The following is an 18,786-nucleotide window of genomic DNA, read 5'->3' on the forward strand; positions in this document are numbered from 1 at the left end:
AAAGAGTAAAAGGGTAAAACGCAAGCATGAGGAAAGAGATCATAAAAAGAAGAAAGAAAACTCAAAAAAACGTACATAAAGCAAGTCTAAGCGTACAAGAAAAGATGGAATGAGCAAAAGGAGAAGTTGGAGATCCCACTCCCAACCACAACAAGGTAGGGTTGGGAGGAGTCTGATTCATGACTCCTCAAAAAGAAACGATTATCAGGAGGCAACCCTTCGTTTTAAGAGTTTGCATTTTCCTTTCATTTCTTTTTAATTTTTGTTTTCGCTATTAATTTTACTTTTGCTTAACCGAATGATGATGTGTTTCTCTTGTCCTTTTTTTTGTAGTATTGAAAGAAAGTGAAGCGGTGAAGAAGTTTACTTGAAAAAAAAAGTTGTGAGATTTTGGAAGATTACAATCAAAGACCACATCTTTGATAAGTGTGAGGTGTCTACCAAATGATGAGAAGAGTTTGGAAGAATTTTACAGAAAGAAGAAGTCGGGAATGATCCTTAGTCGTTAAGAAGTAAAGATGCATTATATTTTGGCTCTAAAAGACATTCTGAGAAACCTCCAAGATGTGGCCATCACTTCCACGTCGTGGCGTTTATTTTTATCACGGCTGAATTTTATCAGACTTGCCCCCACGATGTGGCCATCATGACTGAATTTTATCATACTTACCCCAATGATGTGGCCATCACTTCCACGTTGTGACATGTGTTCAGAACACATTTTGAAGATGGATCTTCGGTTTATTTTTATCCGACAAATTTACATTCATGAGAAGAAGGTCCACAAGCACTATTTTCCACCCAATATACGAGATGTCAACCATACAAGTTTCGAATTCAATCTCGCAACTACTATCCCAAGGGAGTTTGTTCCAATTTCTCTTTTTTTTACTTTTATGATCTTTAATTATTTAAGTATTCAATAGGGACATTGCATCAATTAATTGTAGGGTAGGTGTTGAATATAGGAATGCAAGGTTACTGATGATAAAACAATCTAAAAAATGTTGACTAGGATTTAAAAAATTCTTTATGAAAGACCTAGGTTGATAATGTTGTGTGGGACGATTCGAAGCGAGTTTCGATGTTTATTTGAGCCAACATATGTTCTAGTATATTTGTGGCTTCCTTGTCCTAGTGAAATTATGAGAGAAAAAAACGACCTTGCCCAGTTAGAGGGATGTAAAAAGTTTTGTTGTGGGAAAACCTAGACCTAATAAAAAAAACCTACTAGTGACTAAATTATCTCCAAGGTCATTTCTGTTAAAATAAAGCGAGTCAATTTATCAAGTTTATCTGTTTACTTTTCCGCATTGTTGAGTCTAGATATATATGTATATCCACCTAATTATAAAAGTTAGGATGGATGGGAAGATATATTGTTTAAAGGGGTTTCATAGAAAGTCATGAGTCTCGTTAGTAACCTAAACGATTTTGAGTACTCAAATGAATCTTTTAGAAATTCACGCACTAAACTATTAGAAAAGTTGAAACTAAGATAAAGTTTAAGTTATTTATTTGCTTATATGTGATAACTGAAAGTTGAAATATTGAGAAAAGAGAAAAAAGAAATGAAAAAAAAAGCTCCACAAAAAGATAAAGTTGCAATAATAAAAGTGTAGTCATATTTTTAGGATAATCGTATTATATATTATTTTTCATTTTTGTTGAGTCATTTGGCATTTGACAATAACTTTTGAGACAAAATGGGGTAACTAAAAAGGTTTAAGAGGTAAGAATGCCAAAAATGAACGTTGTTCAAATTTACTGGGAAGTGTTTATGAGGATTGTGAGTATTTAGGATTGGGGAGGCTTTTAGAAATATACACAAATATATGCATTGCGGTCTTGACGTAATAGATGAGCTCAAAATGGATTTTCTTGTGCAATGTTGGTGGCTAGGGTTTTGATGTGATGTTATGATAATGATAAAAATCAGTTTTGTTTGGGGGCAAGAAAAAGGCAAGTGTGAGGTATTTTGATATTTATACATATTTTTAGGCATTATTTTAATACGTTTTAGCTATAATTTGGTAAAATGCAAAGATATTTGGTACTTATTGAGTTAAATTACATTATGCAACAAAATAGGAGATTCTTGAAGGAAAAATACAAAAAAATTGACAAAAGCTAGACTCTTGGAGGTCAAAGCTAGCAACAGCATGGAAGAAGAGAAGAAGTTGTGCATAAATTGCATGCCACAATGTGGCGATATAAAGCCACGAAGTGACCACTGTCCTGACATAGAAGCTTCTGGTGACTTGGGGCATTCGTGTTTTAAGTGTTAACCACGACATGGTATCTATTCCCCATGTCGTGGAAGCCATATTTTGGTATCTATATAAACCAGACATTAGGTCGAATTTTACAGGTTGACTTGAGGATTAAGCTAAGGTTTACGACTAAAAACCCTTAGAAAACCATCAGAACTGACGATTTTGAATTGCATTCAAGCTTTCAAGATAATTAAAATAATATCATCATTGAATCATTCGGTTTGCTAGATTTTATCATGTCTTTTCTAGTTAACTTCGATTTCATGTTTGTTTTTGTTTTAGGTATGGGCTAATCACCCCATACTTATGTTTGGTGAAGATGAACCCGAATATTATGTGTTGATTTCGATTACCAGATGTTTTATGTTGATTTTACTTGTGTTTGATAATAAAAAATCCTAGCATGTTGAAGTTTTAGTTTTTATTGCTTATTAATCAAGTTATGTGTGATAGATGATCATTATAGTTGCATGAATTTGTTACCTAATTGTTTATGATCATTAAATAATTATAGCTAGTGATTAATCATATCCTAGGGTTAAATAACTTTAGCTATGTTAGAGAGCATAATTGATCATTAATTTGTGCTTGGATTGCTTGTCTTGAACCATGATAGGTAATTTATCGATTTATCATTCATAGTCCAATTTATACTCATATCAGTTTTGTGTTTAACTTGTGCTTGATCACTGCATGGTAATTCATAAATTGATACATCTAGGTATTTAATCATAATAACTAATACTTTAAAGAATTGGTAATTAATATAATCATCCATTAGAAAATCAACCATAAGAAATGGTGAAAACGAAACTAAACAGAAGTACTCTTTAATTTTGAAGTAAAATTCATTTTCTTTGCTTGTTAGTTTTAATTAAGTGATAGTAGTTTAAACTAAGTTACAGAACTTGCAAAATCAGTAAAACCCCCCAATTTAAATTTTGTTTTCTTAGTTTATTTAAAAGTAGTTATTTTAATTAATTAAATTATGTTCCCTGGGATCAACACCCGACTTATCTAAATTAGTTAAGTTAGTTAGGTTTACAAATTTAAAAGTTGATAGGTATATTTTGTGCACATCAAAATGAACACTCTAACATTATTAGACCATGAAAGATATCCATTGTTCTACAATATTTTTTGATTACTCAAATGACAGAAGCAAAAGATATAATAAAAAATGGACACAAATATATGTAACCAACAACAGTCGACACATGGTTTTTTTGTACATGACCATGTATGTTGCTTGCCTTGAAGAACCATCATAATGTATATGCAATGTGTTTGCTCTCTCCAAACGTTCCATATTTTTCCTCATTGATTTTTGAAGCCATGTAATGGCTGCCTCCTGCTTCCGGATGATTTGCAACCATTACCCTTCTATGTGCTTCCCTCATCTTCTCTATTGTAGAGCTTTATGTGCCAAACATGACAAATGTCTAAAATAACCTTTCAATAATTTACAATAGTCAGGGAATAAATGAAAAATGTATCTTGCAATTATTACTTCCAAGTTCTAATCTTGGAGTTGATACATTCTTGTTCAACAACTTTACTCATCATATCTTAATCATAGAAGATTACTTCAGATTATCTCTATGAGCATGTAAATTTTCTTTACATGGTACTTTTGAAGTACCTTTTTTCATATCGTATTATCGTAGTCGAGTGTACATAATCTTATAAGATAATAGATTTTGTTTTAAATGATAATTTAGAAGGAGAACATAGGTTACCTAACACCAAGAATGAGAGTTGCTTCTCTACTTCTCATTGTTGGTTGGAAGCGAACTTCATAAAATCTGCGTGATCTAAGCGTTGGAGGTCTAGTCTTGAAAGAATTCCAGGTTTCTATAAATTCAGTGTTATATAATTTAATATTCATATTTGAAATCAAAATCTGTGAACATTGTAACTAATTAGATAAAAAAAACTTTCAACAATCGGCGCAATTGACGTTTTGCTTCATGATGTTTGTAGAATATGATTTTTGGGTGTTTCCAAGTCTGGAGTCTTGTAAATCCACTTTTGTATGGATAAAATTAAATAAAAAGAAACCAAAAATTGAAATCAACAAGGCATGAAATTGGAAAATTTTAGGAAAAAAATAATCAATTATTGAATCAAATGAAATTCATGTGTACCTGGGTTTGAAAAGTTGCACATAGACAGAAGAAAACTCAAACCATGGAAGGAAGAGGCGCAGGGAGGCAATAGAAAAGAAGGGAACCGGTCGTTGTGAAGTTTCGACCCATTTTTTAGAGGGGTTTAGAAAGACCACGGTTAAATGTGAAGTAAAACCATTGCAAAGGCGGTGTAAGTAAGGTTAGGGAATCCCCAAAAGTGGAACTCCATATAACTGTAGAACATGTAGAAGATCTTTCAATTGGTAGATGATGGCGGTGGAGGGAGTAAATTCAGTAGAAGAGCAACCTAACACGTGTACAAAAGGGCCAAAAAGTCCAGAAAAAAATTAAAGCAGCTATTCGAAACTAAGGACGGTTAAAGGAGGCCACATACTGAAATTGGCAAGTTGACATGTCAATGGAGCGGGTTTGGAGCGAATCGGCCTTGATCCAAACCCTTTTAACAAATTTCAAAATTCAATCCAAACCCGCTCTGTAACCTGCAGGGTTTTAAATAATCAGACTCATACCCTTATCCACCGAATCAACGAATATCCAAACATGCCCCGTAACCCAAAGGTTTTTAAAATAATCAAACACATTTTAATTAATTCCTAAAATAAAATTTCTTAAATAAAAAAATGTATACTATATCATAGTACTTAAAATAACATTTTTTAAATAAAAAAATGATTTAGAAAAGGACATTACATACTCAAGGAATTTCAATCGGAATTAAAAATCACTATTGCAACAACTTTGAATTGATTTATGATTGTCGGTTGTAGTGATAGCCAATAGCAATTGTCAACTTTTTTCATGTTAAACAATGATTTATTGAATTAGAAATGGATATGACGATTTCTTGATGAGTATAAATTGAATGACATTATGATTCTTGATAGAAGTCTATAAGTTTAGAAATCGACTTATCGATTCCTATGTAAAAGCGTTTTTTTCTTTGGCTTCGCCATTTGGACTTTTGATTGGAATTAAAATAAAACGTTAAGAAGTATAAAATATAAATGTATAATTCTAAAATTTATATGGGGCAGGTTATAAATGGAGCGGATCGGTGATGATTCATAGCCGACCCATTTCATAAAAGGGTTAGCGGGTATGGATCGTTAACGGGTAAACGAATCAAAAACTACGCTCCAAACTCATAAAATTCTTACGGGTTTGGATCGAATCAGGGTCAAAACCCGCTCCATTGTCAGGTCTATTGGTAAGCCTCATAAACCAATGTGGACATAGTTTTAAATCCTCAAAGGTGTGGCCAAAGTCTGAACTCCTAAAAAAATGACTGTTCATAAGGGTAATGAAAATTAATAGTATATGGAGTAATAAAATGAAAAATAACTTTTTCTATTACCAATGCCACATAGTGGTCATTTGATTTTAGTTATTTAGTGTGTTTTATTTTTGTACCATCATTAGGAAACAATATGCTTTTGGTTGATTGTAAAATTTACTAATTTCTCCAAGAGCAATTTATTATAGTTTCTTGTGTAGAAATTGTTAAGATTGTTGCATAAAATAAAGCAGAATGTTACTCAAATCTCTTTATTTGTCTTCTAACATCTGTAGTATGTATCTTTTTTAATCAATGCTTGTAGAATAATTTGTAAGTATTAGAGGATAATTTCTAGTATTTATTGTATTTATCTGTATGCTAGTTTATCTCCTTTATCATAGGAGTAATTTTTTTAATCCTCTCTATATATTGTTATGTTAATATCAATATAAAGTAAGGTTGATTTTATCCATTGTTACATGGTATCCACCGATCACCTTCTTTCTTTCCTCTTCAATTGCTAATTTCTTCTTGGGATATTCTTATGGCTCCATCGTCTTCTTCCTCCTCCACCGATGGCCCGTTCTCCATGAACAATCTATTACATATGCTAACTATCAAGCTTTCATCCAACAATTATCTTCTCTAGCGCAACCAGATGCTTCCCATCTTCACCTATCAACAACTATCAGGGCATATCGACAACACTTCTTATTCTCTGCCGCCTACCATCACTGAAGAAAAAAAAACTATTCCAAATCCTGCTCTTGCTCTCTGGAATGATGCAGATCAGTGTGCCATTATTCTCTTGCACTCATTTCTCACTGAAGAAGCAATGGCTGAAGTACTGGGTCTTTCCACTACTCGACAGATTTGGCAAGCTCTTGAATCTGCTTATAGGAATTGCTATGTAGAGCACATTCAATCCTTGTGTGATTCTCTTCGTCAGTTGACCAAAGGGACATCTTTTGTTCATGATTATAGTCGCCGTTTCAAGGCCATCTATGATCAACTATCTGTGATTGGACACCCGGTTGTTGGAATCGACAAACTACACTGGTTTCTTTGTGGCTTAGGACCATCCTATGAAACATTATCTACAACGATTTGAGCCACAAAGCCAACACTCGTCTTTTGTGATCTCATTACACAAGCAGAAAGCCACGAGTTATTTTTGCAGTCCATCAATGGTGCTCCTACTTCTCCGACTACTTTTCATGTGCAAAAAAAATGATCATCTCCCGGTCGGGGTCGTTCCACCTCTTTCCGTCGGAAAAACTCTCGAGGTGGCAGGGGGTGTGGTCAAGGGAGACGACCTCCTCATTGTCAACTTTGCAGAAACAATGGACATTATGCGTCTTCCTGTCCAAATCTCCACACCTATGCCACTCAAGCTGCTCCCTCAGATGAATCTTTATCGAAGGCTTTCCATGCCCAATGTCATGTCACCACCAACACTCCTGATTGGCATGTTGATTCCGGGGCCACTACTGATATGACCCCCGATCGTGAAACCCTACATCACTCAGCACCATACCAAGGTAACAATGAAGTAATCTTTGGAAATGGAAAAAATCTTCCCATCACTCATACAGGTTCTTCAATTATATCAAAATCATTCCTTTAAGTTATGTTCTTGTCATTCCTAATCTTACAAAAAACTTATTATCTGTCATCAAACTTACGAAGGACTATCTTGTTGATGTCCTTTTCTCTCAACCTTTTTTTACAATTCAGGGTCGGAAAACAAAACGGGTACTTGCTAAAGGAAGCTGTCAAAATGGTCTCTATGTGTTGAAGGATGAACCTAAAGCCTTGGTTGCTGCCTCTAGAGTTTCCACTCAAGCTTCTTATGATTATGGTATGATCGTTTAGGCCATGTGTCTTTTGATATTATTTTCCTTTTAAATAAGTTAGGTATTTTATATATTACTTCATTGTTACCAAAACCAACTGTATGCACTGCTTGTCAACTTGCAAAAGGGTAACGTCTATCTTTTAATCTAAATTACAAACGTTCATCTCAACCTTTAGACCTAATACATTGTGATTTATGGGGAACAACTCCCGTTTGTTCTAAAGATGGTTATCGATATTATGTTGCATTTATTGATGATTACTCCAGGCTTACGTGGTTCTACCCACTTAAAACCAAAACGGGTTTTTATTCGATCCTACCTGCTTTTATTAATCTTGTTCAAACTCAATGCTCGAGAAAGATAAAGGTGTTTCAAAGCGGTGGTGGCACGGAATTTGTGAATCACACAATTCGAATTTTTTTGAAGACAATGGCACACTTCATAGGTTTTCGTGTCCGTACACACCTTAGCAAAACGGTCGAGCGGAACGAAAAAATAGGCATATTGTGGAAACTGGCTTAGTAATGTTGTTTAATAATAAAGTTCCTGCATGTTATTGGGTTGATACATTTACCACAACTACATTCATAATTAATCGTTTACCTACTCCATTATTGGCAAACCAATCACCATTTCGCTTGATCTTCAATCAAGACCCACAATATACCAACTTTCGTACATATGGATGTCAGGTATTCCCTTATTTGCGTGACTATTCCAAACACAAATTTGAACCTCGAAGCATCCTATGTGTGTTTATTGGCTATAGTCAACAACATAAAGGGTACATGTTTCTCGATTCAACATCTTCTCGTGTCTACATCACCCGACATGCACGATTTAATGAGCAAGTGTTCCCGTTTCATGGTACATCTCTTGACCTAAATTTATCTCAATTAATTCTTACTATTTTTTTTTGAAGAACTTCCAAAGTCTTCATCATCTCTTGATGTGCCAACTAGTCTTAATCCACCTACCAAAGCTAATGAGCATACTACAAAATCATCACCATTTGCTCTTTGCAAGCCACCAGACGAACATCGAGACCCACCTACCACTCTTTTACTTGAACAGGTCCATACAGATGCAACTTATCCTTCTCCATCTATTTCGTCTACTACAACCCCTGTTGAATAGGCTCCTGTTTCATCTGATCATCCGGTTCCAAGCACATCGTCGCCTATGTCATCACCTGAATCTTTTGTATTAAGTCATCCAATGATTACCAGGTCCAAGGCTGGTATTTTTCGACCAAAACATCAAGTTGATCTAGCTTCCCTCGCTAACTGTCTTCATGTTGCATTAGTATCGACAATGAAGCCAAAAGTTTTAAAATGGCAGCCAAAGATCCAACATGGATGGCTGCCATGAACGAAGAATTTGAGTCTTGCAACAAAACAACATGTGGACCTTAGTACCACTTCCTGGTCTTACCAACATTGTAGGGTCCAAATGGGTCTATCGCATCAAATAGCACTCAGACGGAACCATTAAACGCTACAAAGGTAGATTAGTTGCCCAAGGATATACTCAAATCCCGGGTCTCGACTACTCTCTCACATTTTGTCCGGTTGTCAAAGCATCCACAGTGCGAATTGTCATTACAATTTCCGTCTTGAATAATTAGAAGTTGCATCAACTAGATGTCAAAAACGCATTCTTAAATTGTAACTTAACTGAGATGGTCTCATGGAACAACCTCCAAGATTCATCAACCCTTAGTTCGCAAATCATGTGTGCAAATTATCCAAGGCATTATATGGATTAAAGCAGGCACCATGTGCATGGTTTCAACGCTTAAGCGCCTTTCTTATTTATTATGGTTTTATATGCAGCCGTGCAGACACTTCTCTCTTTATTTTTCTCAAAGACTCATGCATTATGTACCTACTCGTTTATGTCGATGATCTCATTCTGACGAGAAACAATGAATCTGCCATTTCCACCTTTATCTCTCATCTCAATCACGAATTTTCCATAAAATACCTTGGGGAACTAAATTACTTCCTTGGCCTTGAAGTTGCCTACACGGACAACGGTCTCTTCTTATCACAAACAAAATATGCTCGAGATATTTTCATGCGGGCTGAGCTTTTGGACTCCAAACCTGTCAGTACACCTTTGGCTCCACATAAATCCTTTACAGTGGATGACCTGCCGTATTCTGATCCTACACTTTATATGTCGTTAGTTGGAGCCCTTCATTACTTAACCATAACTAGACTAGACTTATCTTATACCCTTAATCAAGTCTCTCAGTTCCTTCATGCTCCAACCATCGATCATTTCCAAGCTGTTAAGAGAATACTTCAGTATGTTAAAGGCACCATTTCCTTTGGTCTAACTTATAGTCGTCCTCATAAAGCTTCTGTCGTCGGTTACTCTGATATTGATTGGGCTTGCTGTCTTGAAACACATCGCTCTACTTATGGTTATTCAGTGGTTTTTGGTGGAAATCTTGTTTCCTGGAGTGCCAAGAAACAACCAACGGTCTCCAGGTCCAGTTGTGAATCCGAGTATAGGGCAATGGAAAACACGGCTGCAGAAATTGTTTAGATCACCCATTTACTTTGAGAATTGCATGTTTTATCACTGGACCGTCCTATGCTTCTCTATGATAACAAAAGTGCCCTATTTATGACTCGGAACCCAATCTCACACAAGCATGTAAAACATATTGACTTTGATTATCACTTTATTTGGGAGCTTGTTAGCTCGGGTAAATTATACACAAAGTTTGTCCCAACCAATCTTCAAGTGGCAGATATCTTCACAAAAAGTCTTCCGCGTGCACTCTTTGAGAAATTTCGTGCAATGCTTCGTCTTGGACCACCACCTTTTCGATTGAAGGGGGGTATTAGAGGATAATTTCTAGTATTTATTGTATTTATTTGTATGTTAGTTTATCTCCTTTCTCATAGGAGTAATTGTTATAATCCCCTCTATATATTGTTATGTTAATATCAATACAAATTTTATCTATTGTTATAGTGAGATATTTTTAGTTTATGCAATCCATGTTTTTTTTTGTCTTGTACTATGGCCCGATCGGTTTTTTTAGGCCTCCAAGAACTATTGGAAGTTCAACAGACATGGGTTATATTTAAGCCGGTCCGGTTCGGTTCCCGGTTTTGGACCGGTTCCTACCAATTTCCAGTTCCAAAAATCCACAAGAATGTCGTCCCGGTCCTAGCCCGATCGTTCTATCCGGTTCCGGTTCCGGTACCGTTTCCAGCCGGTTCCCCGATCCAAATGTTCATTCCTAGATTCTTTAATGTTATGGTTTATTAATCCTTATTCTAATAAATGAATAGTTTTAATCTCTTTTTGCCAAGTGTCACTCTAATACAACTCCTTAGTAATATTATATCATGTAGATATATTAGGCAACTCATTTCAAAATTCAAATTTACATTTTCTAATTATATGTTAAATTTGAAGTTATAATAATTTTAAAATTTTGATATATGTATTTATTAATAATTTATTTAAAATGAATTATTTAAAATATCTGATTAATAATTATAAACTTTTATTATAAAATTTTAATTAATTTTATAACCATGGTTCTTACGGATTATAAACTAGTTTATATATAAACATTAACTCCATACATTTTAGATAAAAGTTAAATATAAATTATTATAATAAAGATATAAATAATATTGTTTATATAAAGGATACCAAGAAAATATGTAATCATTATATACTTATAAAGGAAGCATTTTTCCTTTCACCATATTCATTTGAAACTCCCATGTATTTTTTCCTTTCACCACATTCATTTGAAACCCCCATCTCTAATAATATTTATAATTTTGTTAATTAAGTTAAACAAATATCAAATCTAAAGTGTAGTCATATATAAGCTAAATTTCAATATTAAAATAATATCATTACGTACTTCTACTTATAAAGTTATGTTTTTTAACTTTTAACATATTATACTTAATTTATTAGTTTTGATATATTGTTGGATGTAAATCATTATCATTTTAAAGATATAATTCTGGAACAGTTTGTATAAAACACTTAAATTATTAATTTAAAAATGACATTATAGGGTCAACTTAAATATAAAGTTTAGGTTAACTTAAACAACCCAAATAATATATTGTAAATAGTTAAAAGTGATAAATTGTAGTGTCTTTCTAATAATGATTATAAGTTGGTTAATAAGGTTAAATAAATATCAAACCTAAAGTGTAATCATAAGTCAACTAAATTTTAATTTTTAAATAATATATTTACTTCTACTTACAAAGTTATGTCTTTAACTTTTAACATATTATACTTAATTTATTAGATTTAATATGTTGTTATATGTAAACCATTATCAGTTTAAAGTTACAACCCTTGAACATTTTGGATAAAATGCTTAAATTGTTAACTAAAATATAACATTACAATGTCAACATAAATATAAATTTCAGTTCCATTTAAAAATCAAAAAAATATTTTATAAATAGTTAAAAGTGATAATTTGTAGTGGTAAATGTTAAAACTAAATTGCAATCTCAATTTCACTAAAATATTACTAAACATATTTTTATAATGGTTAAAAGTTCTCAAATAAGTAACTAAAAATAACTTATAATAACAATAGTTAAAAATAACTCTATATCAATGATTATATTGTTACATTTAAAATCAAAAAATAATGTTTGATGTTTTAAATAATTACAATGATGGAATTTAAAACATTAAGCAAATCAATTTTAAAAAATTTGTTAACAATAATAACAAATATAAATAACATTAAACCATATATTAAATTTAATTTTATTAATGTGTAACTCACAAGTAGAATTCATTCAAACGATTGAGATTATGAAGTTATAATAGATGTATATATTATCATATAATTCAAAATAATCAATATATTATTTGAATTTAGTATACAAACTATTATATCAAATTTAACAACAACGTTATTGTTATATTAAAAAAAAACATATTTTTATAAAAACTTCAGCTATATAGGTGTTTCTGCGCATTACAATGTTAACTTAAATATAAATTTCAATTCCACTTGAATAACCAAAGAATATTTTGTAAATAGTTAATAGTGATAAATTGTAGTCATAAATGCAAAAACTAAATTGTAATATCAGATTAACTGAAATATTTCCTAAATATATATTTATAATTCTTAAAAGTTTTTCAAATAAGTAGTTTAAAATAACTTTCAAGAACAATAGTTAAAAATAACTCTATATAAATGATTATATATTCTTACCTTTAAAATAAAAAAAATAATGTTTGATGTTTTAAATAATTATAATGTTAGAAATTAAAATATTAAGCAAATAAAATTTAAAAAATTAATTGACAATAACAACTATAAATAACATTAAACTATATATTATATTTAATTTTTTTTCATGTGTAAGTCACGGGTAGAAGTCTTTCAAACGATTGAGATTATGAAGTTATGATAGATGTATATATATTATCATATAATTCAAAATAATCAATATATTATATCAATTTAGTATATAAAAATTATTATATCAAATTTAACAACAACGCTATTGTTATATTTAAAAATCATATATTTGTAAAGACTTCAACTATATAGTTATGTCTGTGCAACGCGCGGGCATTCGCCTAGTTTAATATAAAGGAAATAAAGGTAACATATTATTAGTTGAAAGGGTTAAACCTAAAACTGATAGGGACACAAATGAAACTAATGGTGGGGCCACCGCACCATTTTTGGAAATAGTATTCTAGCATCCTCATTTTTGTAAACTTACTAGATAACGACACCATTATCAAAAAAAACTCCTTGAATTTCCAAGAAACATAGGTTAAGTCTTCTTTGCGACTTTTAGATTCCTATACATAAAATATGGTTAGTTATTTAAGGGTTCTTGAAAAGAAAAGTTCCAGAAATTCAATCTTTGAATTTGCCAACCAGACAAAAACACCAAGTAATACCCACGGTTCCACTTTCTTCGCCTATAAATATCTTTAACGATCATCTCCATACCAGTATACAATCCCATTTCCTTTTTATTTGACAAAAAAAGGTGAAAAGATCATATCCTATTTGATCACTTTCGACAATTTTATGGCATGCAGTGTGAACTATGGCACTGTTATTGCTTGTTTTATTGTGATATCTCTTTCCTTGGGTCTCTTTGTTCTAATGCCTGTCCTAGTAAATCTATTCGCATGGCCATCTACTCCCTCGTTTTCAGTTAATCTATTCCATAATCAAATCTTGAACATGACCAGATCAAATGATAATTCTCCCACAAACTTGGCTATCCACTTCGATCTCAAGCTAAAGAACGAAAACAAAGCAATAGGTCTTCATTACCCGGATCAAATAAATATCACATTTTCTTACTTCCCAAATGTATCCACACTTGCCATTTTGGCAGACTACAAGCTGGATAGCTTTTATCAAGGTAACGGGAAGGCTAGACACGTGCGAGGCAAAGTGGAAACAAATGGATTCCCCACAGTGTTGCAAGGGACGAATATGATAGTTTTTCGAGTAGATTTAGTTGGTTCGTTTAGGTACAAAAAGGTTGGAACGAAGAGGCATAAGTTTGAGTTGGGATGTCTTGTGGGTGTAGATTACACCACCAGCAACAAAATGCAGACAGGGTTTATTGGAATGGTAGAGCCAGGTCTTGATTCCAAGCTGAAGAGGAAACCTCCACCAGATGTTGGTTATTAAGCATGAAACGCGCACAGTGATGAATTCCAATGGGTCAGTGGTTGTCATTTGCCTTGATTTCATTCTCATGAATAAGTTCCCCATAAGAATAATGTTATTAGCAAAAAGGATTGTTCTCTAAATTTGTAGATTGATGGCTGATTCAAAAGTTTTTAAGACTATTTACATCGTCTTTTTGATTTTATCTTTTCTTTCTATCTATATTCAACAACTTTTAGATATTTTTGTTTCCTTTTTAGATAACTAACTATTAGTGTAGCAATTTTATTATTGTTTACAGAACATATACAACAAATGAATCAAAATAAAAAAAAATGGAATGAGATGATATGTGTTGATAGCTGGCCCAATAAGCCAACTTGGATGAATGCCCAAGCCCAAAGTTTATAGGGATAGCTAGAAGAAAATCTTGAGCATGTTACCACATGCTCAAGATTTTCTTCTAGCTATCCCTATAGATGAGTTTGGCAAACAGATGTTTCTAGTGGAGTATCATACCATCCTCAAATATCGACTCATGATTCCAATGATGGGATGTCCGGTGTGCCGCAAGGCGTGTTTAGACTCTTTCGGCGAGCATGCAGTTCATTGCAAAGAACTCCTGAGATTCAAATACAGACACGATATGGTTAGGGATGTTTTGGTCCACATATATAAGCGTGTCGGGGTTTCCGCCAAGAAGGAGGCTCCTGTGAATTTCCTGACTGACCCGACAGAAAGAAGGTCAACCCTTAGACCGGCTGACGTTTTGATTTTTGGATGGGTTGGAGGGAAACACGTATGTGTGGACCTTACAGGGGTATCTTCTCTCGTAAGCTTGAGGGCCGAGGGTTTCACGGCGGGACATGCTGCATTAAAAGCTGCAACATGCAAGGTCACCAAACATGAGTAACTGTGCTTGGAAAATCAACATGAGTTCATACCATTTGCATTTGATACGTTTGGTTTCTTTGCGCCGAATGCGGTGGAGCTGCTTACTAGAGTACAACGGATCATGTATAACAATGTTATATCCCCTATATCTATGGATGTAGTCTTCAAAATAATTGACTTTACTAAAAAAAAAGGCTTAGGGGTGTAACTTGTTGTCCGATTGTCTTCTCATTCATTGTATGATGATAACTAAAATGTGATATTATATTATTCATTTAAAAAAAAAGTAGTTTCTAATTTAATTACCAAAACAATGTGATTTAATGTATAGTGGGTTTAAAATGTTTTTTCTTAATCATTTACTTCAAAAAAAAAAAATCACATTACGAATAGGATTCAAAGTATTAGCTATTAATTTTAATACATACTTCTCCAAATTTATATTTTCTTTATTTTCAAAAAGTTATATTTCATACAAGATAACAATTCAAATATACTGTAGAAAATCTATATTTCACAAAAAAAAAAAAGCCTTGATTAATTCATTGTTTGCTATCCACTATACGATGTCCACAACCACATGTCACTGTTCTTTAATAAAGTTAGTTATATTAGTAGATCATAGTGCAAAAAAACATTTTATTTTTTTAGTTTTCTATTTAATAAATCTTTTTACACAATCAACATTTGCATTGTTTTAAAGAGAGAGATAATAATAACACAAATTGATATAAGATGGCATTAAAATTAATAGTTACAAATAAAAAAGTGAAAGTTTTATAAATATTACAAAATCAAATGTATTCAAAACACATCGAGTAAATGTAACGTAAATTTAAAAAAAAAAACCTGCGAAATTAATAATATAAAGTGGATAAATTTAAAATAAAATACCAAAAAAATTAAGAAATCCTACTCGAATAAACGCAATTACGGATCAACATATTTTTTTATTGGTCTGGAAGGACATGTATTCTAATAATGACCTGATAATGACCAAGCTCTCTACAAATTCCATAAAGATTTTTTTTCCTTCTTTAATGTCAATTCTATTTCGTAGTCTTATTGAGCGAGAACAACATTTTTCCTTTCTTTTTAACTATGAATTTGGAAACATTCCTTAAATAGTTGTCTCCGGCCAATATGATTCATGAGGAAGGAGGGAATGCGTGAGAGAAAATCATGTGAAAGAAATAGAGGCTACTAGGTTTTTTTTTTCTTCTTCTTTTTTTTTTAAATACAATTAGTTGGTAAATAAAACTGAAACTACCTTTACTTCGTAAATAAAATTTTCGATAACTATGTTTATGTAAAAAACTCCAAGTTCACGAGGGGCTTAAAATTTTCTTCAAGTTTTAGAAAAAACCATAAAAATATAGGTTGAACTCCAAAACCACAAAGAGGAGAGGAAAATGTGATCGATATAAGATATATCAGGAGAATGAGACAATTATCGAGGATAATCCAAGAAAAGTGTATCTTTTAAGTCATTGAGGCATATTAGAAGAAACGTATATTTTTTAAGTCATTAGGGCGTGTTCGGTACGAAGCTTTTGGGAGCTTCTAGCTTTTAGTGTTTGACAAAACGCTCCGTTTTAAATAGAAAGCCTTGTTTGGCACTATAAGCTTCTAGGGTTTAGTTTAAACAAAACGCTCTAAATCCGAATGCTACTTCATGTAGCGTTTAACAAAACGCTACAAGCTACCCGCTACCCGCTACAAGCTACCTGCTACCAACTAATTTTGCTAAACACACCCTAAGACATATTAGAAAAAAAATATCTTCGAGTTATACTCATTAGTTCTTATAAGCATGTCTCTATGTCTGTGGCTATTGTTACATTAGTTATAATCATGTAAATTATTTGGAAAAATATTTTTGTTCTCTGTAAAAAGCGTCGAAGTTTTCCAAAATTTAAGTTTTATATAATTTGTTTTCACAAAATTTTCCAAATACAAAATACTAGTAAAGTTTTTTTTTTAGTTATTATTTTATAGTTTTTTTAGCAACAACAAATTGAAAAAATTAAAAGTAGGAGCTAAATACAAAATTAAGGCATTATTGGATTTTGCAATGAAGCAACCCAACCAATCCTAGCTTTAGGGTTCCAAAAAGAAAACAAACGATAGAGTATTCGACAGTATTATAAAAAATAAATTGTTTGTTATTCTTAGTAGACAGAAATAAAACCACATTCCTTTACATCCAAAGCACCCAAATCATTGTCATAAACATTGAGTCTACAATCAGTCTTTCCATTCTAACCGTCGACCTTGCATCAATCCAAGCAATCATCGCAACGAGCAACAAAAACAGAGGAATCTACAAATTGAGCTACATAGCAATACGTTTCCACACTTGTCTCGTCAAAGGATATTAAAAGAACAATTGAGAAATATTCCCCATTTCGATCCAACAAGGACAAATGAATCGATTCCAAATTTATTCCTCTATCTACCATATTCGACCTGAGAAATTTTTGGACATATTCTAGGAAGGAGTATGATGGATAATTGCTTTTTAGTAAATTTTTTATTTGCGTAACAAAAATTATTGAAAAGTATTTCATAAAATGACCAAAAACATTGAGACTTAAAAAAACAAAAGAAAAGCTAATTGTGTAATGTTATATTTGGTTGGTTCCTAAAAAAATGAAAGTTGAATTCTAAGAATGCCACTATTTAGAGTTTCAAAAATCCTGAAAGTAACGATGCTATAATTAGGTAGTTATTCTAGAAAAACGAAATGCAACGCTCTGATTAGTTAGTTTTTTTATAAGTCAAAGCACATTGCTATAAATATAATTCATTAGTTTCTTCTTTTTAAATAAAACTGAAAGTGAAATATTATAACCAGTAAGGGTTTCAAGAAAACTGAAAGTAGGATATATTCTTAGTTTTGAAAGACATGAAGCGATGTGAGACGATTAGCAACTAAGAGCTGTAAGGTCACATATTATGATCTGATGACTCAAACCTCACACGCTGACCACTAGCGCTAGCGTCAACCCCAACACCAACATCAACATGATCATCGTCAGCATGAACTTAATGATCTTAGTGATCGTTTGTATATTAGGAATTTATTCGTTGTATAGATAGAATAAATGTTTGATCCGTAATCTTAGTGATTAGGATCAGACTTTTACTTAGATTAGTTACATCCTCAAAATAGTGGGATCGTCATTTCTGTAATCATATATATATATATTTTAAACCCTAATAGAGTTTGGTGCCATCTTTGTGACATGTTATCTTTGTGAGAAGCCACTTTCTTAGTGAAAATCTGAGTAATATTTACGCACAATATCTTCATTGTTACTGATGAATGTGTACAATTATGCCTTTACTTTCCATGATTACCTGAAACAATAAACAACTGGGTAAGCACAAAGCTTAGTGAGTTTCCCCCAAATTAAATACCCTATGCGATAAACCTACAGGCATGTATAATGGCCCACAATCATTAGATTGGAATTCCCAAGCCCCATCCGTCATCAGACTGGAATGCCAACATGCAACGGGTCTAATCAATGATCGGATTGAATACCTAGGGTTTGTTGGCCTACCACCTCAACCCAACCGCTCGTCTGAGCCTCCGTGCCTACGACTTACGTTCGGATCACACCATATATCTTGTCCTACAACATAAAGCAGG

The 18,786-nt window shown here is 32.7% G+C and overlaps 1 protein-coding gene across 1 annotated transcript; it reads left to right on the plus strand.

The window, feature by feature from the left end:
- The first annotated feature begins 13,637 nt into the window (after positions 1-13,637).
- Positions 13,638-14,255, plus strand: LOC145095967 (protein NDR1-like). Its single transcript, XM_079033766.1, has one exon. It carries the CDS (start codon positions 13,638-13,640, stop codon positions 14,253-14,255), a length of 618 nt encoding a protein of 205 aa, XP_078889892.1.
- Positions 14,256-18,786: the final 4,531 nt, after the last annotated feature.

The sequence above is a fragment of the Lactuca serriola genome, chromosome 3 (genome assembly GCF_051521515.1).
Source record: "Lactuca serriola cultivar US96UC23 chromosome 3, Lser_US96UC23_V15, whole genome shotgun sequence".
NCBI classification, from domain to species: Eukaryota; Viridiplantae; Streptophyta; class Magnoliopsida; order Asterales; family Asteraceae; genus Lactuca; species Lactuca serriola.